Raw genomic sequence first — 26,655 nt, 5'->3', positions numbered from 1 at the left:
TCAGAAGGTGGTGCTGGTGGATTCCTGTTTGACACCATGGCCATTGGCCTGGAGTGACCACCGGGGTTCCATCTTATCCCCCATGCTGTTTAACATATACAGTCAGGGCCAGAAATATTGGAACAAGGATAACGGTTTTGGCAGTTGGCCTCTGTACACCACCACATTGAAGTTGAAAAGAAACACACCCAGATGGGAGTGAAGTCAGGACTGTCAGCTGTAATTCAAGGGGTTTGTCAAAAGTGGGGCACTAACCATTCAGGAAGTACAGCCAGTGGCATACACACACACCCGTCGTTGGTGGCTCATAAGTAATGGAACAAACCAACATCATTTCAGACTTAAGGATCACCTTTAATACCTGGATGAAAATCCTTTGCAATCAATGACTGCCTGAAATCTGGAACCCATGGACATGACCACATGCTGAGTTCCCTCCCTCAAGATGCTTTGCCAGGCCTTTACTGCAGCTGCCTTCAGCTGCTGCTGGTTTGTGGGTCTTTCTGCCTTCAGTCTTGTCTTCAGTAAGTGAAAAACATGCTCTATTGGGTTGAGATCAGGTGACTGACTTGGCCAGTGAAGAACATCCCACTTCTTTGCCTTGAGAAACTCTTGGGTAGCTTTTGCTGTATGTTTTGGGTCATTATCCATCTGCAATATGAAGTGGCATCCTATCAGTTTGGCAGCATTCGGCTGAATCTGAGCAGAAAGTATAGCCCTATACACTTCAGAATCCATCCTGCTGCTTTTATCAGCAGTCAGGTAATCAATAAATACCAGTGACCCGGTTCCATTGGCAGCCATACATGCCCATGCCATAACACTGCCTCCACTTGACAGATGACGTAGTATGCTTTGGATCATGACCTGTTCCTTTCCTTCTCCATACTTTTCTCTTCCCATCATTCTGGTACAAGTTAATCTTGGTCTCATCAGTCCAACGAATCTGATTCCAGAACTGGGCAGGCTTTTTAAAGTGTTTGCTGGCAAAGGCTAATCTGGCCTTTCGGTTCTTGAGCGTTACCAGTGGTTTGCACTTTGTTGGGAAGCCTCTGTATTTACATTCATAAAGCCGTCTCTTGACTGTAGATGTTGACAATGACATGCCTACCTCCACAAGAGAGTTCTTGGCCTGGCTAGATGTTGTGAAAGGGTTCCTCTTCACCATGAGCAGAATTCTGCAGTCATCCACTTTAGTTGTCTTCCGTGGTCTGCCAGGCTTTTTGCTGTTGCTGAGCTTGCCAGTTTATTCCTTCTTTTTCAGGATGTTCCAAACTGTTGTATTGGCCACTCCCACTGTTTTTGCTATCTCTCTGATTGGTTTATGTTGTTTCCTCAGCCTAATGATGGCCTCCTTCACTTGCATGGACACCTCTTTGGACCTCATGTTGGGAGTTCCAGTGAACAGCTACCAAATGCAAATGTAACACTCAGAACCACCTCCAGGCCTTTTATCTGCTTGGTCAGTCATGGGGTACCCAGGAAACAGGCCACACCTGGCCATGCAGCTGCTTGTCAGCCATTCGTTCCATTACTTATGAGCCACCAATGATGGGTGTGTGTGTGTGCCACTGGCTGTCCTTCCTGAATGGTTAGTGCCCCACTTTTGTCAAACCCCTTGAATTACAGCTGAAAGTCCTGACTTCGCTCCCATCTGGGTGTGTTTCCATTCAACTTCAATGTGGAGGTGTACAGAGGCCAACTGCCAAAACAGTTATCCTTGTTCCAATATTTCTAGCCCTGACTGTACATGAAACCTCTGGGAGAGATTGTCCAGAGGTTTGGGGTTCGGTGTCACCAGCATGCTGATAACACCCAACTCTATTTTCCATCTAAATAAAAGGAAGCTGTTCTGGTTCTAAATTGGTGCCTGGTAATGGACTGGATGAGGGCAAACAAATTGAAGCTTAATCCAGACAAGACAGAGGTGCTTTTGGTCAGTCGAAAGGCAGGTCAGGGAACAGGGATTCAACCTGTGCTGGATGGTGTTACACTCCCTCCAAAGGCTCAGGCAAGCTAAATTTTGCCATTTGGGTGCTTTGTAGCTGCTAGGCAGAGGAACTAGAGGTCAAATCGCCAACATTCACTGGATCATGGAGAAAACAAAAGAATTCCAGAAAAATGCCCATTTCTGCTTCATTGACTATGCTAAAGCCTTTGATTGTGTGGATCACAACAAACTGTGGCAAATTCTTAAAGAGATGGGAGTACCAGACCACCTTACCTGTCTCCTGAGAAACCTGTACGAGGGTCAAGAAGCAACAGTAAGAACCAGACATGGAACAACCAACTGGTTCAAAATTGGGAAAGGAGTATGACAAGGCTGCATATTGTCGCCCTGCTTATTTAATTTATATGCAGAGTACATCATGAGAAACGCCGGGTTGGATGAATCAGAGGTCGGAATTAAGATTGCTGGGAGAATTATCAACAACCTCAGATATGCAGATGATACCACCCTAATGGCAGAAAGCGAAGAGGATCTAAAGAGCCTCTTGTGGAGGGTGAAAGTGGAGAGTGCAAAAGCTGGTTTGAAACTCAACATTAAAAAAACGAAGATCATGGCATCTGGCCCCATCACTTCCTGGCATATAGAAGGGGAAGAAATGGAAGCAGTGACAGATTTTACTTTCATGGGCTCCAAGATCACCGCAGACAGTGACTGTAGCCATGAAATTAAAAGACGCTTGCTCCTTGGGAGGAAAGCTATGGCACACCTAGACAGCATAGTAAGAAGCAGAGACATCACCTTGCCGACAAAGGTTCATATAATCAAAGCTATGGTTTTCCCAGTAGTAACGTATGTCTGTGAGAGCTGGACTATAAGAAAGGCTGAGCGCCGAAGAATTGATGCTTTCAAACTGTGGTGCTGGAGAAGACTCTTACGAGTCCCTTGGACTGCAAGGAGGTCAAATCAGTCAATCCTAAAGGAAATCAACCCTGCCTGCTCATTGGAAGGACAGATGCTGAAGCTGAAGCTCAAATATTTTGGCCACCTAATGCGAAGAGAAAACTTCCTGGAAAAGACCCTGATGCTGGGAAAGATTGAAGGCAAAAGGAGAAGGGGACGGCAGAGGATGAGATGGCTAGATAGCATCACCGATGCAATGAATATGAACTTGAGCACACTCTGGGAGAGAGCGGAGGACAGGAAAGCCAGGCGTGCTATGGTCCATGGGGTCACGAAGAGTCGGACACAACTTAATGACTGAACAACAACAAAAAAGAATTGGTCCATCTGGTCTGGGCTGCTATTAATGTTATAAATAATAATAATAATAATAATAATAATAATAATAATTATCGTTGTGGGGACCTACAACAAAATGTTGTTGTATATCCACCAGCTTAGCCTTCCCCCACCTGGTGTTCTCCAGATGTTTTGGACTACAACTCCCAACCGCTCCAGCCAGCCTGGCCAGTGGTCATGGTGATGGGAGCTTTAGTCCAAAACATCTGAGGCATCAGCTTTGGGAAGGCTGCACCAGCCCCTATTTGGCATGCTTTTGCTCAGGGCTCCCGCAATGAATGAATGGGGCTTGAACCACATTTCTAGGCCAGGGGTAGGGAAGTCAGAGAAATCCACAATGGAACCAAATCAGTTTGTGTTTTCATGAATCTGACCAGTGGATTCTGCAGCGGACCAGCTTTCCCCCTGTTAGGGGATTCCACAGACCTGCAGGATGTTTTTCTAACTTCCATGAATTTTGCACAAATTTAATTGTAGAAAAATACGCAAAATAAACAAAATCCTGGCCAAAATGTGCATTTCCCTCATAGGCTAAGGCATGAAAATGTGCATTTGGGGGAATTTGTGCATTTTCACATGTGCACATTTGCACAAATTCTGAAATAACAAAAAAAAATCTGATTCTGGCAGACAACAGAATGAAAAGTGCCTGACAATCCATGAAGCACAGACGGAACAGATTTTACACAATCCCTATATCCCTAGCCAGGGGTGGAGAGCTTCAGACCCAGGGGTGAAATCTGGTCATCCTAGGGTCCAATCCAGCCCTCTCAGGTTCCCCAGGTGGCCCAATCCCCTTCCCCTAACCATCAATTGTTTGGTAGTTTCCCAGCTTTTGTGCAGGTTTTTCCCCTATTGAAATGCCCATTGAAGATCAAAGTGCCTCTTCTAAGGCTTAGTTACTGGAGATGTGCACAAATGGCCTCTCAATATTCTTCACCCTATTTGTGGGCAGAGAAATGGTGGCTGGTGTGGGGGGGATTTCACCAAATTTCTCTAGGGGGAGGACAAATTCTCCACAGTATCGCACAGGCAGGGCTCTCCATTTGGCAAGGGTTGTAACACAGCCCTTCTTTTTTCCCTTAGGGTTTTGGGGTTTGTTTGTTGTGCTGTCACAGCAAGCAGCCACAGTATCAACTGTGTTGGCAGGCTGGCCCCCATTCTGCATCCACTACAAAGGTGCGTGTGTGTGGGCGGAGGGCAGTGTTGGGTCCAGCTCCAGGGAACAGGTGGAGCTAGTGCTGAGGCAAACTCTGTACTCGTTTCCTAAAAGTTTTCTTCCCCCATGAAAGAGGCTTCCGTGTGTGTCTTCTTTGTATTACACATCTCTCCATTGCTCTGCAGCCTCCCAAGCTGTGTGGGCTTCCTGAGCTGAAAAAGCCCTATGGCAGGAATTACCTCATGCTATCTTGGGCTTTGACTGAAGTGCAGGAAGCCAAGGAAGCTAGAGGCTGCGGGAGAGATGATTGCAGAATGAAAGACAAGACACTCATGCACACTCCTTGGCCACCTCCTAAGTAAGATAAGCTGGGGATGACGAGCACTTCCAGATGATGCTTTTATCCTGCAGTTGCTCTGTCTCAAACATGGAATTTTGCAGGGTTCTAGATGACATCATCTTAGAAGGTGCTGTGCATTAATTCTGTATTTGTGTGTGTGTGTCCTTAATGGATTTTCTGTGGTAAGGAAAGAGACAGGAGAAACAGTGAGAAAACACAGGAGAGCTATGAGTGGAAGACAGCAATGTCTGGATCCCTCTAAAATTCCATGAATCAGGCAGGCGGTAGCATGATAATCCCCTTCATGGATCACTGCCTTGTTGTGGCGAAGGGGCTTGCGTAACTCAGTGAAGCCATAAGCTATGCTGTGCAGGGCCACCCAAGACGGACAGGTCATGGCAGAGAGTTCTGACAAAATGTGGTCCACTGGAGAAGGAAATGGCAACCCACTCCAGTATTCTTGCCAAGAAAACCCCATGGAACGTATCACAAGGCTAAAAGAGATGACGCTGGAAGATGAGCCCCTCAGGTCGGAAGGTGTCCAATATGCTACTGGGGAAGAGCAGAGGGTATTTGCAAGTAGCGCCAGAAAGAGTGAAGCGGCTGGGCCAAAGCCGAAAGGACACTCAGCTGTGGATGTGTCTGGCGGTGAAAAGAAAATCCGATGCTGTAAAGAACAATATTGTTTAGGAACCTGGAATGTCAGATCAATGAATCAAGGTAAGCTGGAGGTGGTCAAACATGAGATGGCAAGATTGAACATCGACATCTTGGGAATCAGCGAACTAAAATGGACAGGCATGGGCGAATTTAATTCAGGTGACCATCATATCTACTATTGTGGGCAAGAATCCCTTAGAAGAAATGGAGTAGCACTCATAGTCAACAAAAGGGTGGGAAAAGCAGTACTGGGGTACAATCTTAAAAATGATAGAATGATCTCAGTACGAATCCAAGGCAAACCATTCAACATCACAGTAATTCAAGTCTATGCCCCAACCACTGAGGCCGAAGAAGCTGAGGTTGATCGGTTCTATGAAGACCTACAACACCTTCTAGAACTAACACCAACAAAAGATGTCCTCTTCATCATAGGGGATTGGAATGCTAAAGTAGGAAGTCAAGAAATCACCAGGATAACAGGCAGGCATGGCCTTGGTGTACAAAATGAAGCAGGACAAAAGCTAATAGAGTTTTGCCAAGAGAACATGCTGATCATAGCAAACACTCTTTTCCAACAGCACAAGAGGCGACTCTACACATGGACGTCACCAGATGGTCAATATCGAAATCAGATTGATTATGTCCTTTGCAGCCAAAGATGGAGAAGCTCCATACAGTCAGTAAAAACAAGACCTGGAGCTGACTGTGGCTCAGATCATGAGCTGCTTCTTGCAAAATTTCGGCTTAAATTGAAGAACGTAGGGAAAACCACTAAACCGTTCAGGTATGACCTAAATCATATCCCTGATGAATATACAGTGGAGGTGAGGAATAGATTTCAGGGATTAGACCTGATAGACAGAGTGCCTGAGGAACTATGGACAGAGGTCCGTAACATTGTTCAGGAGGCAGCAACGAAATCCGTCCCAAAGAAAAAGAAATGCAAGAAAGCCAAGTGGCTGTCTGATGAGGCTTTACAAGTAGCTCACGAAAGAAGGGAAGCGAAAAGCAAGGGAGAAAGGGGAAGATATACCCAACTGAATGCAGAGTTCCAGAGAATAGCAAGGAGAGACAAGAAGGCCTTCTTAAATGAACAATGCAAAGAAATCGAGGAAAACAACAGAATGGGAAAGACTAGAGATCTCTTCAAGAAAATTGGAGATCTCAAGGGAACGTTTTGTGCAAAGACGGGCATGATAAAGGACAAAGAAGGCAGGGACCTAACAGAAGCAGATGAGATTAAGAAGAGGTGGCAAGACTACACAGAAGAACTATACAGGAAAGATCTGAATGTCCCTGATAGCCATGATAGTGCGGTCACTGAACTTGAGCCGGACATCCTCGAGAGTGAAGTCAAGTGGGCCTTAGGAAGCATTAGTAACAACAAAGCTAGCGGAGATGACAGTATTCCAGCCGAGCTATTTAAAATCCTAAAAGATGATGCTGTTAAAGTGCTGCATTCAATATGCCAACAAATCTGGAACACTCAACAGTGGCCACAAGACTGGAAAAGGTCAGTTTACATTCCAATTCCAAAGAAGGGCAACGCCAAAGAGTGTTCAAACTACCGCACAATTGCGCTCATTTCACATGCCAGCAAGGTGATGCTCAAAATCCTACAAGCTAGGCTTCAGCAGTATGCGAACCGAGAACTACCGGAAGTACAAGCTGGGTTTCGAAGAGGCAGAGGAACTAGAGATCAAATCGCCAACATTTGCTGCATCATGGAGAAAGCAAGAGAATTCCAGAAAAACGTCTATTTCTGCTTCATTGACAATGCTAAAGCCTTTGATTGTGTGGATCACAACAAACTGTGGCAAATTCTTAAAGTGATGGGAGTACCAGACCACCTTACCTGTCTCCTGAGAAACCTGTACGAGGGTCAAGAAGCAACAGTAAGAACCAGAGATGGAACAACCGATTGGTTCAAAATTGGGAAAGGAGTACGACAAGGCTGCATATTGTCACCCTGCTTATTTAACTTATATGCAGAGTACATCATGAGAAATGCCGGGTTGGATGAATCAGAGGTCGGAATTAAGATTCCCGGGAGAATTATCAACAACCTCCGATATGCAGACGATACCACCCTAATGGCAGAAAGCGAAGAGGATCTCAAGAGCCTCTTGTTGAGGGTGAAAGAGGAGAGTGCAAAAGCTGGTTTGAAACTCAACATTAAAAAAACGAAGATCATGGCATCTGGCCCCATCACTTCCTGGCATATAGAAGGGGAAGAAATGGAAGCAGTGACAGATTTTACTTTCTTGGGCTCCAAGATCACCACAGACGGTGACTGTAGCCATGAAATTAAAAGACGCTTGCTCCTTGGGAGGAAAGCTATGGCAAACCTAGACAGCATAGTAAGAAGCAGAGACATCACCTTGCCGACAAAGGTCCGTCTAATCAAAGCTATGGTTTTCCCAGTAGTAATGTATGGCTGTGAGAGCTGGACTATAAGGAAGGCTGAGCGCCGAAGAATTGATGCTTTCGAACTGTGGTGCTGGAGAAGACTCTTACGGGTCCCCTGGACTGCAAGGAGGTCAAATCAGTCCACCCTAAAGGAAATCAACCCTGACTGCTCATTGGAAGGACAGATAATGAAGCTGAAGCTCCAATATTTTGGCCACCTAATGCGAAGAGAAAACTCCCTGGAAAAGACCCTGATGCTGGGAAAGACTGAAGGCAAAAGGAGAAGGGGACGGCAGAGGATGAGATGGCTAGATAGCATCACGGATGCAATGAATATGAACTTGAGCACGCTCCGGGAGAGAGCGCAGGACAGGAAGGCCTGGCGTGCTATGGTCCATGGGGTCACGAAGAGTCGGACACGACTGAACGACTGAACAACAACAACAACAAGCATGATAAAAGCCATAACATTACTCCTGCAAGGCTTCACCTAATACAACCAAATTATAGCCAATATTGTTGGGAAGTGTGCGGTCACATTGGTTCATCCTTTCATCTTCGGTGGGATTGTTCTACAGTGTAGGGGTTTTAGAACATGATTGCTGATTACAGTCAGGAATTCCTTCCTGGTAGACCAGTGGTAACTCCTAAAACTATGTTTCTTCATCTTTTTGAACCTAATGATCCTGGATTAGGATCCAGGATCATTCTGGAAATCTGGGATCTAGGATCATTCTGGATCATTCATAGAATCCAGGATCATTCTATACAGCTACAAAGTCATGTACAGCATGTAATTTGAAGTCTCCAAAGCAACCAGCTAAAAAGCAGTGGGTTGATAAAATTTGGGAAACTATAACTATGACTATGTATAAACTTACTCAGCAAGTGCAGTATGTAAAGAATCATAACGTGAAGATATTATGGCACCATGGTTTACATTTATTTCCTATGCTGAAGCTCTTCAAACATTTGATCGAATTCCAACGACATGCAGTTGCCTATATTTTTTCTGACAAATACATACATACACACAAAATAACGTACACTCACATATGCTCCTTTTATATGCTGTATAAATTGTATTTTTAGTCTTTCATTAGGTATTGAACTCTACTTAAGTCATTTTACCACAGATGTTCCATAAGCATATTGGTAATAGACTAAGAATTATAATTAGTGTCTTCCTTTGTTTCTTTAGTGATCTTGATTTATTATGACGTATGTTCTTTTTGTTGCCTTTATTTTGAAATAAAATTTAATGGGGAAAAACCTCACTTGGAAGCACCCCCAACATGCTTGGCTCTCCCTGGAAAGGGCATTCCACAGATGGGGGCCACCACAGAGAAGGCTCTTTCCCTGGTAGCCACCCATCACACCACTGTGGGTGGCAGCATCCAAAGAAGATCCTCTGAAGATGATCTCAGCAATCAGGCAGGAACATATGGCACTTGTAATCCAACACATCTGGAGGGTGCCAGGTTGGGGAAGGTTGTTTTAAGCCTATACATTCATAGTTCTATAACATATGATTCCCAGAAGACCAAATAGCTGTACAGTGCCTTTGGATTGGTGGCACTAGGAGTCCTATAAGCCTTTCTACACAAGGCTTTTATTGTGAGCTCATGCTCCCCCATTCATAATAGTTTATGGGTCCTTTACAAGACATCGCCATCCTCCAGAGTGTTTTGAACCATTATTGTGTGTTTTTTCCTAAAGGAACCCACAAACTACCATTAGCAGTCACGAGTGCACAATAAAAAGCCTCATGTAGAAAGGCTCAGAAAGTCTAGTATTTTTTCTCAGTGGTGTTATAGAGCCCTCCTGTAATTGCGCAATTCCTCTACACCGCAGGGCCACCTAGTGGTTGTGTAACAAAATGTATAGAAAGCCAGGGAAAGAAAACCCCCAGAAAAAAGCATGTGTAAAGGATCTGATTTTAATCCCACAAAGAATCCAGAAGCAGAAGTCTCGATAAAGGTGCAAGTTAAAAGCCTCATGTAGAAAAGCCCTCTGGCTGGAAGCTGCGGGCTTCTGATGGGGAAGGCATAGTAAGCTGTTACACCCCACTTTTCCCTGTAGGGAAAGAACAAAGTGAAATTTGTTGTGCTGGTAGGGCTTCCCATCAAAAGGCATTCCGCAGCTATTCCATCTTGCTGGTTGGGGAATGCTGGGAGTAGTAGGACGTTTTCCTGTCTGAACATGCATAGGACTGAGCCCTTGTGGGATTTTCTGTGGTAAGAAAAAAAGATGGCAGAGGCAGGGGGAAACATGGGAGGGTGACAAATGGAAGATGATGACGTCTGAACTCCCCCAAGATCCCATGAGCGAAGCAAGGCGATTGCGCAATGAAAGCCTAGTATGGAAGCTCCCACCCACGAAGGCCTTGCTTGCCATATACAGGTTTTGTCTGTGTATCTAGAAAGTCAAGGGAATCGCAGGTAGGGACGATCGCTTGGCAGGAGATAGCGGCGGTGGAATCGCTGCTTGACAGACAGGTCTGTGCTCAAGGCAGAAACCGCGCACACGCGATCATCGACCAGCGCATCATGTGGCTCTTCTTGGGAGGGACCGCGATGGCAACCAAGAGACCTGGAGGAGAGGAGGGTGGGTACAGCCAGCAGCAACGGAGGGAGGCGGGGGGCAAACGCGACTGCGGCCAGCAGCTTCTCCGGTGAAAGCCCCGCGGCAGAAACGCACTAAGAGCACCGCCCGTCATCGGGGCTTCACGTCCGACCCCCCCCCCCTTCCCGTCCCGTTCTCCAGCGCCTCCCACTCCTACGGCGCCGTTCGCCTCTCGTGCAGAGCAAGACCGGCAGCAAGGAGGATTGCGGGAGGGGTCGTGAGTGCCGCCGCCCCCCCGCGCCTCCTCCCGCGGCCCCTTCGGACGCAATGGCGGAGCAGAAAGCGGAGAAGCGCGGCAACGACGAGAGCAGCGGCTGCAGCCTGAAGGGAAGCGCCCGGCAGGGAGAGGCGATGGGGCGAGCCGAGGAGGAGCCGGCGAGGGGGGCCAATGGGCCCGCCGCCTCTTCTGCCCCGCCGCCCGGGCCCGAGGCGCCCCTCGGCGGCAGCTCCGCGGAGAAGGAATGCCGCATCTGCTACAGCCCCTTCGACTCGGAGAGCCGCGCCCCTAGACGGCTCGGCTGCCGCCACAGCTTCTGCCTCGGCTGCTTGAGCCAGATGCACCAAGCCCAGCGCGGCGGCGGCGGCGGCAGCAACGCCGCGCTCTTGTGCCCGCTCTGCAGGCACCGCACGGCCCTGCCGGACGGCCGCGTGGACAGCCTGCCCGTTGCCAGCGGCAGCAGCGCCAGCGCCCGACCCGCCACCCCGCGGCTGCCGCCTCGAAACCACCCGCAGCCTCTCCCGCTGCCTTCGCGAGAAGCCGCAGAGCCGGCTCGGCAGCGCCCCCTCTCGGAGCAGGGCGGAGCAGCGCCGCCGCCACCGGCGGCTGAGGCACCCGCGGCCGACGCCGCCGCCGCCAGCGCAGAAGCGGGCGCGATTTCGGACGGTGGGGGTTGCTGCCGGAGCCTCAAGCAGTTGCTGCCCTGGGAGTGGCTCGCCTTCTGCTTCCTGTTGGCGCTGCTTCTCTCGGTGGCCTTCCTCGGGCCCACTTTGTGGGACCTGAGTCCCTGGGTCCTATTCCTGGCGCTCTTCCTCTGCTGCAGCCTGGCCTGCTGCCTCATCGTCGGCTACAGAGAGATCAAGAGACGTCGGAGGCAACCGACGGGCTGCCCCCCCTTTTTAGACGTGCCATTTCCTGGCTCGTGCATCTGAGCGCAACAGCCGGCACTCTGAAGCCCTCCAGTTGTTTTGAACTACAACTCCTGTAAGCCCCAGCCATTATGGCCAATGGGCAGGGGTTATGGGAGTTGTCGTCCAAAACATTTGGAAGGCACCAGGTTACCTACCCCTGTCTGGTTCTGGAAATCCTTGTATCCCGTAATAAATGTGGCGCAGGGCAATCCCATGCATGTCTAACTTAGAAGTAGGCCCCACTGAGTTCAGTGGGTTTGACTCCCAGGTAAGTGTGAGGCTTGGCTTTTAAAATGCCACACAAGGCTCTACGTTCCCATTTTCTGTTCCATTCAGAGAAGCCATGTTTAAATCCCCAGGCCCACCCCCACCTCGTGGGAGCTCTCCATAGAAATCAGTGGGGAAACTGAAGTGTTAACATAGCTGTGTTTGGGGTGTCTATCCCCAAACAAACAGTAGAAGAGAACAGAGGAGTTCCTGCATTTTCTAACTCAGGTCTAATTTTATCTGAAATACTTTTCCTCCCCTCAGTGTTTAAAAAATAGCCAGTGCAATTAAACATTCAAATACATATGCAATCAGTTACACCCCTTTTGGAGGATGGAGGCGTGGCGGTGATGGCTGGGGGCACTGTGGGCTGCAGTGAGATTTGCCCAGAATATTGCATGTTGGGGCTGAATAAGTGGTGTACAACAACCCTGCAATGTTGTCTAGTTGTATTATACATCGTATTGCAGGTTGGGGGCTGGGCTGAGATAGAGTACAACTGTATGATGTAGTTCAACCTTATTATACCCCTGATGCATGTTGGGGAGCTTGCGACAGCCCAGCAATGTAGTCCATGGCTAATATTGCAGGTCAGAGGTATGGCTGAGGCTGGTTTACATTCCCAGCCAAATATCCCTCATAGAAAACATCCCTTGGTTGCAGCAAAGGTCAGTCTGCTCAAATTTCTTTCCCATCATCCCCTCCCACGCCAGTTTCAGTGCTCAACTGCATGCCAAAGCCTCAAGGTCCATTGACCGGCATGCAGATGAGTCATATTTTAAAATATTAAACAACTAAAGAAAAACAGTAAACATTTCACACAAAATAATTTCAGAAAAAGCAGGAACTCCTCTTTTTGCTGGCATCTTTTGTTTCTGGGTGGGCACAATGATATCCGGTCACAGATACAGTAAAATATTTTATTTCTATGGGCAGCTCTCACTGTTCCTGAGATCAACAGTACATGTTGATCTATGTTTCACTCTCCCTAATATCCCCACCATTGTGCCAATTTCACAGGCAAGTTCCTAAAAGTAGAGTATCTAATCCAGCCTTTGCCAACCTGGCCCCCTCCAGGTGTGTTGGATTACAACTTCCAGAATCCCCAGCCAGCAATCACATCTGGAGGACAACAGGTTGGCGAAGGCTGATCTAGTCTTTTGCATAGTAATCCAGTTTCCAGTCTCCAGTTGGAGCTAGCTAGCTATGCTCCTTGAAATTCTGTGCAGTAGATGCAGGAGTGGGCAACGTGTGGCCCTCCAGATGTTTTGGCCTACAACTCCCATCAGTCCTAGCCAGCATAGCCAATGGTGAGGAATCATGGGTGTTGTAGGCCAAAACATCTAAAGGAACACAAGTTGCTCACCCCTGCAGTAGAGGATAGAGAGACACAGATTGGACACAGATTGTTTCTTAGAATTGATCTGATGCTGAACCTTCCTATTATACTAGCTAGGGCACGTTTTCGAGCTGATAAATCTTATGTGTTAAGAAAAGCTTCATTTCCTGAAGGGTGGCTGTGTCAGTCTGATGCACCTTAAATATTGCAGCATTAGCTTTCGTGGATGTTAATTAGATGTTTACTTCAGGGAAAGGCAGATTCCAGGCTTGTTCACAAGAACCCCGAAGTCCACCAACTGGAGCCAGATGCAAAATGGTGGCCGAGGGGGCGGAGCCAATTACCTTCTTCACCTAATGAGGCATACACTGGGATGACCAGCATACGCAAACACAGATCTCACATCTGAGTTACTACAAAGTAAGGATTCTAGCAGTTTCATTTAGACCTACAGATTGCTACTGTTAAGCAATTAAGAGTTGGAGACCTTGGCTGATCCACTGCAAATCACCAGTAAATCCCCACCTACCTTCTGCTTACTCCTGGTTTACTTGGCTGCTGTGTTCTATGTGTGTTCTGATGGAGAAACCTTATTCTTTGTTAAAGTAATCTTATATATTTTGATCTGAGTAGATGATGGACCAATATATCTCAACCCACATTGTTGACTTCGGCTTCTCAGCCAAGCTAACGTGTGTGTTAAACCTTGGGGGCACTGGGTGGGCAGAGATCAGGAGCTGGCAGAGTGGTGACTTGCATATCCCAGCCAGATCTCTCCCCCAAGATACCAGAGTCCTACTGCTCTGTTCATTCAGTAGGTGGTGGCAGCTACTAATTTGTTGGGTTGCGCCAGTGGAGGCTTTCCCCCAAAGCAAATACCAGCTTCAGAAAATAAACATTCCTCAGGACTGCAGCAGGGGAAGAAAGGGTTAATTTCCCCTCCAGGACTGTTCTGATCCGGTTAATTATCACGCCTACCCAGCTGATGTAATATGCATTTTTAAAAACTGGATGCATTTAATGGCACTTCTAGTTGGTCCCATGTATCCACTCAAAATAAAAACAACTGTGGAACTCTTGCATCTACATGTGACAAAGAGCATTGTGTTGCTCTAAAGCTTGCATCCTGCCAAGATGCAGAGATCAAATTAACTGAACTGAATGTGGATATAAATGGACTATTGTGTTTTCACACACTATCTTGGGATCCAGGTGAACATGCAATAGCGTCAAGAGAATGCCAGTTTTGATAGAACTGCGAACAATGATTCTGTGTATCATAAAAGTGACACAGCTTTGCAAATTGTACTGTGCCTGCCTGAAATAAATGTAAATCCCATTGTTGTTTCTAAATCAGCAGCTACACTGAATGAAGGTTGGGACTCAGAATGCCTTGTGAAAAAAATTCCAGTGGTAATTCCCCAAACTGATTTACAAGAGGGAAAAATGCCTTCGAACAGCTTTCTGCAACCTAGTGCCCTCCAGATGTTTTGGATGACAACGCCCAGAGGTCCTGACCCACTGGCTGGGGCTGATGGGAGTTGAAGTCCAAAACATCCAGAGGATGTCAGGTTGGGAGGCTGCAGAATTACTCACCTAATTTCTTAATAAGAACCATGAAGAAAGCACGTGTGACAATTGCCTAATTGCTTGCTGCTACCAACAATGCAAATGGAAGAGTATGTGTTGAATTATGTTCTGTTTTCTAGAGCTTCAAACTTGATACTGTTGTACTTACTGATTCTCTTGAGTCTGAACATTTCTTTTGATTCAGGCTAACAGTTATTCAAAGGAATTCTGCAGACTGAACATGTGCCCAAATCTGCTGTATCTCTATTTTGTGTTGTAGCTGGTCCAAACATATATCTCTAGGGTTTCTATGTAGCAGCTTTTCAAAGAACATTTCATAGGCTTCTTAATCTTGCTTGCTATACTATGAGATGCAAAAGTAACAAGTGTACTAAAAATATTCCTGTTTTGACCTGAGATTTCATCTGCCTGATCTGCGAATGACTGTAGCATGAAGTGAGAACTTGCATATGTGAGTGAGCTATTACAGATCTAACAACACAGGTACAATTTTCGTATTGTCTCAGACACAACATTGTTCACTGGAGTCCATTGCCAGTTACTGACTAATGAATGTGATCATATGAAGTTATCTTATATTGAGCCAGCCTAATGTCCATATAGTGCAATATCTCTACTGTGACTGGCAGCAGTACTCCCAAGGGGGAGTTGTAGTCCAACACAGCTGGAGGGTGTCTGGCTGGGAAAGGCTGGAGCAGAATTAGTGCAGGTGGTACATTCAGACATGATACTGACTATCCCAAGTAGACATGGTATAGTCCATAACACTATTGTCAGGAGATCTGTTGGTGATTACCATTCTTCGTGTGTGTGATGCTAGACACGAAGGGTGCAATCCTATGGGGATAGTGGGCTGCCTCTGAACTTGGAGGTGACCGACTATCCTATGCAGGAAAGATGGAGCGTGGAGGGGATCCTCTCCTCCTTGCTCCGAATGCCCTGAATTTATGGATAGACAGCCGATTTTGGCTGTCTAACCTGGGCGCCCCAGAGCAGGTGGGGGCGGGGGGGGGCATAGGAAGTGTCATAGTGGCGCTTCTGTGGTTGTCCACTCTGCGCTGCTCTTCTGAGCACGGGGCTGGGGACAAACTGCACCTCCTGCGAGGGGGGAGGGGAGTTGGATTTCTGGGAACTGAGCTCAGAGCACTGGCTCTGAGCTCAGTTCCCAAAAACCTAAAAATCCTATGGCAGTCTAGATGGTGTCTAGGGGCCATAGGATTGTGCTCTAAGGGCATAATTCTAGGCATGTTTAGACAGAAAGAAGTCCTGCAATTCCCAACATGCCCCAGCCAGCCATGCTTGGTGGGACACACTAGAAGTTGTAGGAATCTTTTCTGTCTAAACATGCATCTACTCATAGAGAAAAAGAGAGACCCAGTCATGTGGGAAAAGAAACATATGAGTATCTGGTAGTCTTGTACTTCATATTACTTCTCCTTCAAATGCAACAGCGTATACTGAGCAAGCCCATCAACTACCTTCTCACATTCTTCATGACAAGCCTTATTCAAATGCTGCTGACAAAAATACCAGTGAAATGCCCCTTTAAAAATTACTCATTTGATGGAAAGACCCTTCCCTTGAATGGGTGAGGATCATGGGGCAATCCTGATGTTGTTAGACTGCATCAGCCTTAGTCAGCATAGCTTGAGAGGTAAGGGATGATGGGAGCTGCGGTCCAACATCTGGAGGCCCACGCATTCCCCATCCCTGTTTTAAAAGCGCCATACTTGACCCAACATACTCAAAATGCATACAAATATTATGTGTGTGCATGCGTTGTCACATACACACAACTATTATTGTTAAAGTGTGGTGTTTTCACTTGATGTTTGGCACGTATATTGACAACACAGGCTTTTACAAATTGCAATGGAAAGTCTATGTCATGCATCTGTACCCATGGCATTGTTTGCACCATGTACAGCAGCACGCTAGTGATTGCAACTGTTTATTCAAAATAGCTGCGCGCTTAGCGGCAGCACCAGCGGCTTGGTGAGGTTAGCCATTATCCCAACTGTTGCCCTCGTTTTGTTCGTGGGAATCCTCAACACCCCGGCCGCCTCAACCAGACGGCAGCTTCCTCCCGGCTTTCCCCTCTGAAGACATGAACTCATCGGGGAGATAATTTCCAGGGCGCGCGTCTCTCTGCTCCCACCTGGGCACCCGCGTGACGTCATCGGGCAGTTGCTCGCTGGAAAACAGCATGGATGTGGCGCCACCGCCGCCTCGAAGGAAAAGGAGTCGTGATAGGATCAAAGAGATCCAGAGGGTGGGTGCGTGTGCGTGGTGCAAGCAGCAGCACCAGCAGCAGCGAGAGCAAGGAAGCACGCACGACTGCGGCCGGCCGTTCACGCCAAGAGCCAGCGGAGCCGCCGCAATGCCATGAGGGAAAAGGACGGGGGAGAGAACTCTCCCTCCCCGGGTGCGGCGGAGCCGGCGCCAGAGCGTCCCCTTCGCCGCCCGCCCCGGTAAGAACCAGCGGCGCGGAGGGCAGGGCGCCTTGGGCTATCATGGCCAAGCCGGAGGAGCGACGCGGCCACGAGAACGGCTCCGCCAAGGGCGAGGCTGGCGCTGAGGAGGCGGAAGGGACGGCCTTTCCTGCCCCGCCCGCGCCGGCGCCGCTGCCGCTCGGCTCCGAGGAGTACGAGTGCCGCATCTGCTACAACCTCTTCGACCTGGAGCGCCACGCGCCCAAGCTGCTCGAGTGCCTGCACACCTTCTGCCTGGAGTGCCTGAGCGAGCTGCAGCTGCGCGACGCCCACTCGCCGCGCGGCCGGGCCGGCGAGGCCGGCGAGGGCGCCGCCTGCGTCACGTGCCCGGTGTGCCGGCACCCCACGGCCCTGCCCGACGGCCGCGCGCGCAGCCTGCCCGTCAACACCAAGCTGGTCGAGGCCGTCCTGCTGCAGCTGCGGGGCTGGGCGCCGCTGCTCCGGGACCTCCGCTCGCAGCGCCTGCCCTTGCCGCCGCCGCCCCGGCCCGCGCGCTCGCGCTCCCCGTCGGGCCACAGCAGCAGCGGGGCGGCGACGCCTTCGGCCGCAGCCGCCTCCCGAAGCGTGGAAGGCGGGCCTGGCTCCGCGGACCCGGGCGGCGGCGGCGGCGGCGACAACTGCTTCGCCACCTGCCGGAGGAAAGCGGGCTGCTTGTGCTTCGTGTTCCTCGTGCTCGCCATGGCGTTGCTGGGCTTCGCGTGGATGGAGTGGCTCACCGGCTCCATCTTCCTGGGAGTCGCCCTGCTGCTGCTCTTCGCCTCCACCATGCCTTTCATGTACAGCTTCCGATTCAGGCGCGGACCGAGGTCAATCTTTCGCCCCAGAGCCGAAGCCAGATGCTCCAGAGCGGTGGCTTCCTGCGGCAACACCCCCGGCGGCCGCTCTGCAGCGGACGGGAGGAGCCGTTCGTAGGCCGGCAACGCAAGAAAGGGTTCGGGCGTGGCCCCGATCCTCCCCCTCCCCCCGTTTTTCCTGTGCATGGCAAGCTGCATGTTTGGCAGGTGGACCTTTTCCCATCCACCCTTCCGTGTTATGCGGGGCGGGAGGGGGATTCCCCTTCTGAATTTCTGTATGTCCAGGCTGCTTTACAGACCAGGGAACCTTGCCAGAAAAAAAAGACGTGGCAATCCAAACCCCTGCTAAGGGGTGGGGTGAGTAAGCTGCATGAAGGTCAGCTGAGGCTCTCTTGAGCATACTTCCCCAATGAGGTGCTCTCCAGATTATCTGGACTACAACTCCTGTTAGTCTGAGCCAGCATAACCAATGGTCAGGCATGTTGGGAATTGTAGTCCAGGGTGCTGGGTTGGGGAAGACCTGAAGAAGAAAAAAAGGGACCTGAAGAGGAAAGAAGAGTTTCCAGCCTTTGGGTAGGGTTGCCACATTTTTCTTCCACTGGCAAGGCTCCCTAAGATTGGGTGGCAGGAAGGGGATGTCAGTCACAGCTGTTTTAGAGCACATGCTTTGCATGTTGGCCACTGGTTCAGTTCCTGTAGTCTTTAGTAAAAAGGATCTTGGGTACCAGGGCTGGGAAATACTCTGTAGAAGGCCTTCTAGTAAAATAGATAGTACTTGTTGAAGGGCAGCCTGGTATGTTCATATAGGGAGGCTGTGGGCAAGCTGGCTTTCAGCTTGTCGGAGGGTGGTTGGAGACATTAGGAGGGAGGGCTGCAGGGGTTGGGGGTATACAAGCCTGCAACCTTGGCCCTTGCCGAAGGAAGGTTGGGTTGGAAAGGTGTTAGGTCGGTGCCCTCTCTTGCAGAGTACATTTTGGATCTGGATGTAGCCCTGACATCTATTTGTGGTGCCAAAGTTCAACCCTGGGAATGCATAAAGCAGACGTGCCTCTTGAATTTATGTAGAGTGCCTTTTCTCACTGCCTTTTCTCACTGCTTCTGTGGATGATCCTCACACACATCCTGGGTTAGCAGGTGCAGCTTCTAAGTTAGACAACCCCTGGCACCTCTCAGAAATCATGCACTACTTTCTCAATCTACGTAAGGTTGTCCGGTCAAGTTAAAAGACCTCCTGGAGAGATGTGGTATTCTTTCTGTGGTACCCCACATGGTTGGTCATGAGGTGGATTGTTAGAAGTTTATGGATAAATGGGGACAAAGCTAGAGTATGCAGTAGCCCATTCAAATAAGCAGCTCTTTAATATCCTCTTCTGACATTACATCCCCATATTCTTGCACTTTGAGAATCAAAGAAGTGGTTAGGGGAAGTGGCTGAAGCTGCATGTCTGCGTAGTTATGCAAAGAGTTGACCACTGAGGACTTTTTGCAAAGTTCCCTGGAATTTTTTCACAGTTCACATTTCTATCCAGAGATATGGAAAATGTTGTGCACCTCTGGGACCAGAAGCTTCTGAGCACACATTTCAAAATAGCAAGTAAAGAAATGTAACACCAGAAATTGCACTTTTATACAACTTACTGATTGCATTTTTAATCTTTCACACACAATTTTCACATGAGACTATTCCAAAGTAAGTGATGTGTGGATTGTAGGAGAAAAACATAGGAAAAACACCAAGGAAGTGGCTTGGTATGACAAGTTGTCCTGGTTCAGAGGGACATACCCCTTCCCTGATTCTGTTGGATGAGCAAATGAAGAGGGCAGATTTCCTCTGACTGCATGGCGAAATAGATAAAGCAGAGCCTGGAGTTGGAATTTTAAATTCTTTACTGATTGCATCTTTGGGTGTTTTGAGCAAGTTATGTGGTATTTTATCTCAATTTCCTTGATTTAAAAATAATTAAATGGTGATTTATTTTTAGTTTCTTGCAACTAAGGTCTCTTTGTCATAAAGAGCAAATACAGGGGTAAACAATTTCTGGGTGTTACCACTTCCCACTGCAGGTGGGGGTCTCACAAAGTTCCATGTTCCTCCACAGAAAACTAGATGCCAGGGAGAAGAATTCAGTGTACACTTCTCCCTTATATCTTTTATGTTTTTATATGCAGGGATTTCTTTAAAAAGATGTTTATATCCAGCATTCAGACATAAGAGTCCCTATGTTTGGTCTGTAATGGTACAGCCCAGAAACAGGTTTACTTCCATATCTACTATTTGTGAGAATTGGGACTAAGAGATGTTGTATTGGGTGCTATCTAGCAACTTTAAAATCAGTGTGATACTTTTGTCAATAACCTCACTGGAATGTGGAATGCACCTGTTGTGTAGAGAAAACACTTCAGAAATAGCAAGTGCTAGAGAAATGTAAAGTGTTGCAGTGTTCTTTTTAATACACCAAGGATGAAATATTTAAAATGTGCTAGTGAATGTGCATCAAATACACTTTATGGCTTGGTTCAGACATTCAAGTGCAAGCCTCTCATTTCAAGCCTTAACCTTTGGATATTTTCAGATGAATGTGTGATCTTTCTCCACTGAATACGATTGTGTTTGTGTTGATATTGAGTGATAGCTAATTCATGTGTGCAAGTCAGTTCTGGATTCTACATTTTAAGGGCTTATTCATCCTGTTTCTTGCCACCACAAAGCCACCTAGTCCTTGTTCATACTTGCGTACTGATGACTGCAACATTGTGGTGAATTCCAGAAGTGAATGGGGTACTACTGATGTCATGGGTACAATTTTCATAATGTATGTCATCTCAAATATAGTACTGGAGTCAGTTCACACATTTAACTTGCAGTAATCAGTTGATGTTTATATGTTATCCTATCCAGCAACTAATGAACATGCATGTGTGAACCCATCCTGGGAGCATGTGACTTAGAGCTAGTCGACATGGCTGTCAAGCATATCACATGATAACTGTTCCTGGACTGTTCTACTTCAGACTGCTGATGTGCAACTGAATGATGGAATACTTCCCTATATCCTTCCTATCTATCTCTTTAGCTACAAATATTCCTTCACATAGAAAATTATGTCAGCAAAGTTAGGCTACGAGTTCAAATTATTTTGCTCACCTCCCATGTGGAATCTGAAGCAGTACTGTCCACGAACTGTGTTACCACATGATCTGTTTTTTTTTTTTTAATGTAGAACAGCCCTAGAGTCTCTGTGATAATAGACTATGGTTAAGCTTTATCTGCTTTTTAAAACTGTCAGCTGGAGGATGACATATGGATACTTGGCTATTATTATTTTGGAAGATCAAGTATTGGATACACCATTTTTATACATTGGTAGAAATGTAGTAGCAAGGAAAAAACCCTTGTTTTTTTCTTGCTACAGTACAAAAAAAAAATAAAATCAAATTTCACTTTTACTCAAAGAGTGGAAACATAATGCAGCTGCCCCCCTGGTAGCTTTTTTCCTGGTAGTAGTGAATGGCTTCTAAGCCTAGATAACTAATTACCATGGGAAAACACTCTTTTCTGTATCAGAGTATTTACTGATATTAAGTTAAATTCTAAAACTGGAAGGACAAAAGAATGACATGTCAAAGGCTTATAACCTGTGGATTATTGATGGAAAGTCTTTTATACTCCAAACGGAATTGTGCGTCACTTGCTACAGGGGCTTAACTCCAAGTCCCAACTGAATGCATATGTGAGGGAGGTTACAGGCTGTCTGCACTGTATTGCTTTGAATGGGATGCATATTCAAATATGTATTGACATCTTGTTTGTGTGCTGGCAGAGCCAGATCAGGGCCTTCAACTTTCAGCTCTGTAATAAGTGAATTCAGAATAATTACTTGTACATTTATTGTGTGCTTAGGGTGGTTTCTCCTTTGCTTCAATGCTGTATTACAAATTTATACTTTACTTTTTTATTCTTCAGACTTTTTACTTAACTGCTGTCTTTCATATGTGAAGATTATAAATTTTAAAAATACCACAACCGATAGCGCAACTGGCTAAATCACATCTCATGTTGTATGGGGCAGAATATTTCTTTTGGTGTCTGAAATATTTTTTAAAAACTTCACGAGCTGTTAATTTATTTATCAAGAATCAATGACTATTTAATGGCAACAATATATGAACTTTTTGTGTGTGGTTATACCTCTGGACTCCATGTGATTACTTGATTCTGTTCTGTACAATGTGTAAATGAGGCCGTTGAATGAGATTATATGGAAACATCATGCCCAGTACTGTCAGTACGATGGCAACAGCCATCAGTATCTCTCCTTTTCACTTGACCCTGATTTGGGTCCTTTCCCAGTGTCTGCCAATGGTCAGGGCTTAGACGTATGTAAACAAACTGAAATTAAATCCATACAGACTGGAGGTACTGATGATCAGCAGTCTTGTGGAGGGTATTGGGAGCCACATAATTTATGATCCCAATCCCCTCTGGACACAAAGGCTTGGAATCTTGGGACACTCTTTGATTTATTATCAGTCCTGTGTACCCAGACTAGGACAGTGGCCAGGGCTACATTCTACCTGTCACCAGTCTCCAGACAAATGGGAGGGGATATCCATCCATAATAGGAAATCTATAGAAGCCCACTGTCTACCACCAATCCTATGCCGAGCATCTAGCAATCCACCAGCCACTACCTTTAATAGGAGGCTTCATTTATTTACAAGATTAATATCCTACCTTCTAAACCCCAATGGTCCCAAAGGTGGGTAATAGTAAGACCTTATAAATTAATAATAGGAATTAATAATTCTATTATAAAGTATGAATAATAATTAATAGTAAGACATTCATAAATTAAGGCGCAACAGAAGAAGGCAGTACTTAGAACACAACAGCAGAGACCCTGGGGGTTGGACTCGATGGTCTTATAGGCCCCTTCCAACCCTACTATACTATTTTATAATTCTAGACAGCCTGTTCCTAGTTATCAGTCAAATAATCTCTGAAACATCAATGGCTTTAATCCCACAATATGTTAAGGAAGTTCATGGAAAGTTCCCCATGTTGTCCTATCCCCTGCAGTCACTTACGCCCCCAGCCTCTCTGGAAGATTGGCAACGTAGGATTGGGGAGGGCCTCTGGGGGAGGGAGAAATTGCCCATCCTACATGGATCAGAAAGGCTGCCTGACCATCTGGAGAGGCTCTTCGGGAGTTGCAGGTTGCTGCAGGGAGTAGGAGGGGACAGGAAACTTTCCATGAACTTCCTTAAGCTGACGTCTCTTAGGATCCAAGCTACTTGGAACCTAAGTCTAAGTAATTAAGGGTGCAATCCTATGCATATTTAGACAGAAAAAAGTCTTACAATTCCTAGCTTTCCCCTGTAGGACGCTTTTCTGTCCCTAAGGGACTAAGTGAGCCTCCCTGAGGGTGGGGGTTGTTCTGTTCGAGATGGTCTCATGTTCCAGCCCAAATGGGATGTTCTAGCCAAAATGTGCAAGTTCTGGCAAGGCAAAGGTCAAGCTCCAGCTAGCCCCCGGGCTAGTTCTATGTGGAGCTCAGGCCCTTGTTCAGCAAGAGACTGCCATGTAAATAGGGTTTCAGCTCAGTCTGCATGGCTAGTTCTGTCCTGGTTAGGAGCAGCGTGCCTTGCTTGCTTCAGGAGCCGTTGCCTCCAGTGGCATGGAGGAGGCTGGGGCTCTGTTGGGGCTAGGTGGCGGGGGTCATGGCTCTGGGCTGGAGAAAATACTTTGCATGCAGATCACAGGCCCAGTTTTTGGCTTCTCTCGTTAAAATGATCTTGGGGAGCAGGGCTGGGAAAGACTGCAGAAGATCTTTGAGTGCCTTTCCAGTGAAGAAGCCCATAGTGGGTGTGACAGATCGGTGGTGTGACTCAGTTAAGGCAAATTCATGTATTTATAGATAGAGAAGCTGGGGTTAAGATTTATTTTCCTGCTTCTCATGCAGGCATTAAAGCAGGTGTGGGGAAACTCAGGTCTGTAGTCCCAATCCTTCAGGAGTTCCACTCTCCCTTCCCCTGACCACCAGTGGTCTGCTGATTCGTGGTTTCCTGGTTTCTTTCCCCATTCTAAAAGGTTGAAATACCTCTTCTAAGGCTTAGATACTGGCAGTAAGAGCTTTGAGCTAAAACATGGTGGTATTTTGGGGTGTGTTTAAGCCTGCCCCCTTTGCTTTTGGCTCCGCCCACCACTGGAATGCAGTCCTGGAGAGCTGCTCTGAAATTGAATTTGGCCCTCAGGCAGAAAGAGGTTCCCCACCCCTGCATTAGAGTAATTTGAAGGGCTGCAGTGTGCTCATTGGAATATCTCTTGCAGAGTATGTTTTTAATCGGAGCATAGCCCCAGCATTTTCTTGCTGTGCTATTCTTGAGTTCTGGAATGGGTAAAAGAGTGCTTCTGCGCATAGGGTTTTTCTTCACCACTGTATAAAACTCAATTCCTGCACACATCAGAGAACAGGGTTAGAGATGGGCAACCAATAATAATAGTTATGCTTTTTTCCTCCTCCCTCCCAATCCCTTTTCCTTGTGTCTTGTATCCTTTTAGATTGTAAGCCTGAGAGCAGAGGCTGTCTAATGATTGATTCTTGCAAGCTGCACTGGGAGCTGTTTGACTGAAGAGCAGGATAAAAATGCTTCAAACAACCCTCTGGCCTATGAGCTCGATGCAACCTGCCATGCCTCCCCATATTGGCTGCCTTTACATTAAAGAAAAAACCTGCAGTCCTCCCGTTGTGGAGTCTTTCCACGTTTACAGCAGCTCCCAGAGGGCGACCACGTGACTGCTGAGAGGGGAAGCTTTTAATTTTCAAGGGTCCATAGAACTCAGCGAAACAGCGCCATCTAGTGGCTGTTTTAATCACGTAACATTCCGACTTAAAAAGTTCATTAGTTCTGGATCTTTTTGAGATGGAATAACCAGGAAATACCTCTGGATGTGTCCTGGAGGTTGATGATGTCATGAAAAGGACCCGCAAACTTCCGTGAGTGAGCAATCTCAGTAGCAGGATAAAAGCTCCATGTGAAGGAGCCCATTGCCTGTTGAGTCTCAGCCAAAGCCCATCCCACTCCTGAAGCACAACCCCTTGGGAAGGGCTTCCTGCCTCACCACTCGGCCCAGAATTGGTGCAGTCTGGATATGGAGAAAGAGATCATTCTTGGGTTTGCTTGATTTCTGTGCTGCATAGTGAAGCCCCCCCCCCTCGCACCCACCTTCCCGACACAGTATAGATGCCAAAGGTGCATGAGAGTGAATGTGGTATGTAAGAATGTACTAGGACTATGTGTGTGTGTGAAATATAATTTTTGTGTGTGTTTGTTTTGCTCCACAAATATTTGCTTTGGCCCATCCACCACTACGACAACAAAATATTTATTGCTTATAGCCACAGACCATGCAAGCAATACAAAAGTAAAAATATCTAAAACAAAGACATAAAACATGATTAATTGGGCTTTCCCATTCTCATTTCACATAAAAACTCTTAACTAAAATATATGCTTCATAAAAACTTCAGGTAATTAATCTCCTCTAATTAGAGAATCACCTTGACAGTCCACTGATACTTTCTTTAGAATGCTTGCTTGAAGTTTCTTAGCTGCTGTTGCAAATAATGCAACGTGATACATTCATACACATCTGAAAGTAACTACATCATTTGTTTACCACCCAGTACACTGAGATGCATAATTAGATAGCAACTTTGTTCTGGGAGAGCCACATAATGGACAGAACAATCAATAATGGGCTAAGTTCTCTATGCAGATACATAATCTATCCCTCCACACATACATAATCTATCCCTTAAAGCAATGCCATGATGGTACATGCCTTCCAGTTAAGCAGTTGACATCTGCTGGAAGGTAAGTTCTGTGAAGTCTTTTGTCAACTGTGGAAAGCTGGTTCTCTGTAAACACTTTGCAATTTGGTGATTTTTTATGTATACTGGCAAACCGTAGAGAATTATTATTAATCACTTCTCTATCCATAAGTGTGTGAAAGTATATAATCTGTTCACCAAGGCCAGATAGGAGGCCATGTATGTAGAGTAGGCTACATACCCTACAGGTATCAAATATCGCCACATTCTACCCTGACAAATCTGTGTTTAACCCCCCCCCCGTTCTCATTTTCTCATACTAGAATGCAGTCCTTGCACCACGTGTGGCACCTCTCAGAAATTATGCTCTGTTCCTTAGCTTGCATAGAGTTGTCTGATCAATTAAGAGAGATACTGGAGAGCCACAGTGCTTATTCTACAACCGCAGAGTAGGAGATGAGATGTGTGTTCATACATTAAATGTTCGGTAGAGTTGAGGGACTGATTAGGTATTATCGGTTGTACTGGTTCAGGCTAGGGACGTCTCCTTCCACTGGATACTGTAGTTATAATGATCAGCACACATTTTGTCTCTCACTTCCTCCAAGTCCATAGCCTCATCCTCTGAACCTGGGGAGTCTGATTGTGAAGGCATCTCAAGATTTCAGTAAGATCGATGCCAGTACCGGGAATCCCCCTTTCATCTAGACAATGTCAGGATTCCTTTAGCCCTCACTTTACTTATAAGCCCAAACATACAAGGA

The 26,655-nt window shown here is 46.9% G+C and overlaps 1 protein-coding gene across 1 annotated transcript; it reads left to right on the top strand.

Annotated features, from left to right (window-relative positions):
- The first annotated feature begins 17,283 nt into the window (after positions 1-17,283).
- On the top strand, positions 17,284-21,466 carry LOC146351336 (uncharacterized). Its single transcript, XM_084845688.1, has one exon. The coding sequence runs from the start codon at positions 17,284-17,286 to the stop codon at positions 18,172-18,174; it is 891 nt and encodes a 296-aa protein (XP_084701814.1). The 3' UTR covers positions 18,175-21,466.
- The last annotated feature ends 5,189 nt before the right edge of the window (positions 21,467-26,655 follow it).

Source organism: Heloderma suspectum, chromosome 3 (assembly GCF_057233095.1).
Source record: "Heloderma suspectum isolate Gila_16-S chromosome 3, 16-S_ref, whole genome shotgun sequence".
Lineage (NCBI taxonomy): Eukaryota > Metazoa > Chordata > Lepidosauria > Squamata > Helodermatidae > Heloderma > Heloderma suspectum.
Note: the sequence above shows the minus strand (reverse complement) of the source record. Positions and strands in the feature narration are given on the sequence as shown.

Excerpts from the sequence above, each read along its gene's own strand:
- LOC146351336 (XM_084845688.1), top strand. The coding sequence starts at position 17,284 with ATGGCCAAGCCGGAGGAGCGACGCGGCCACGAGAACGGCTCCGCCAAG.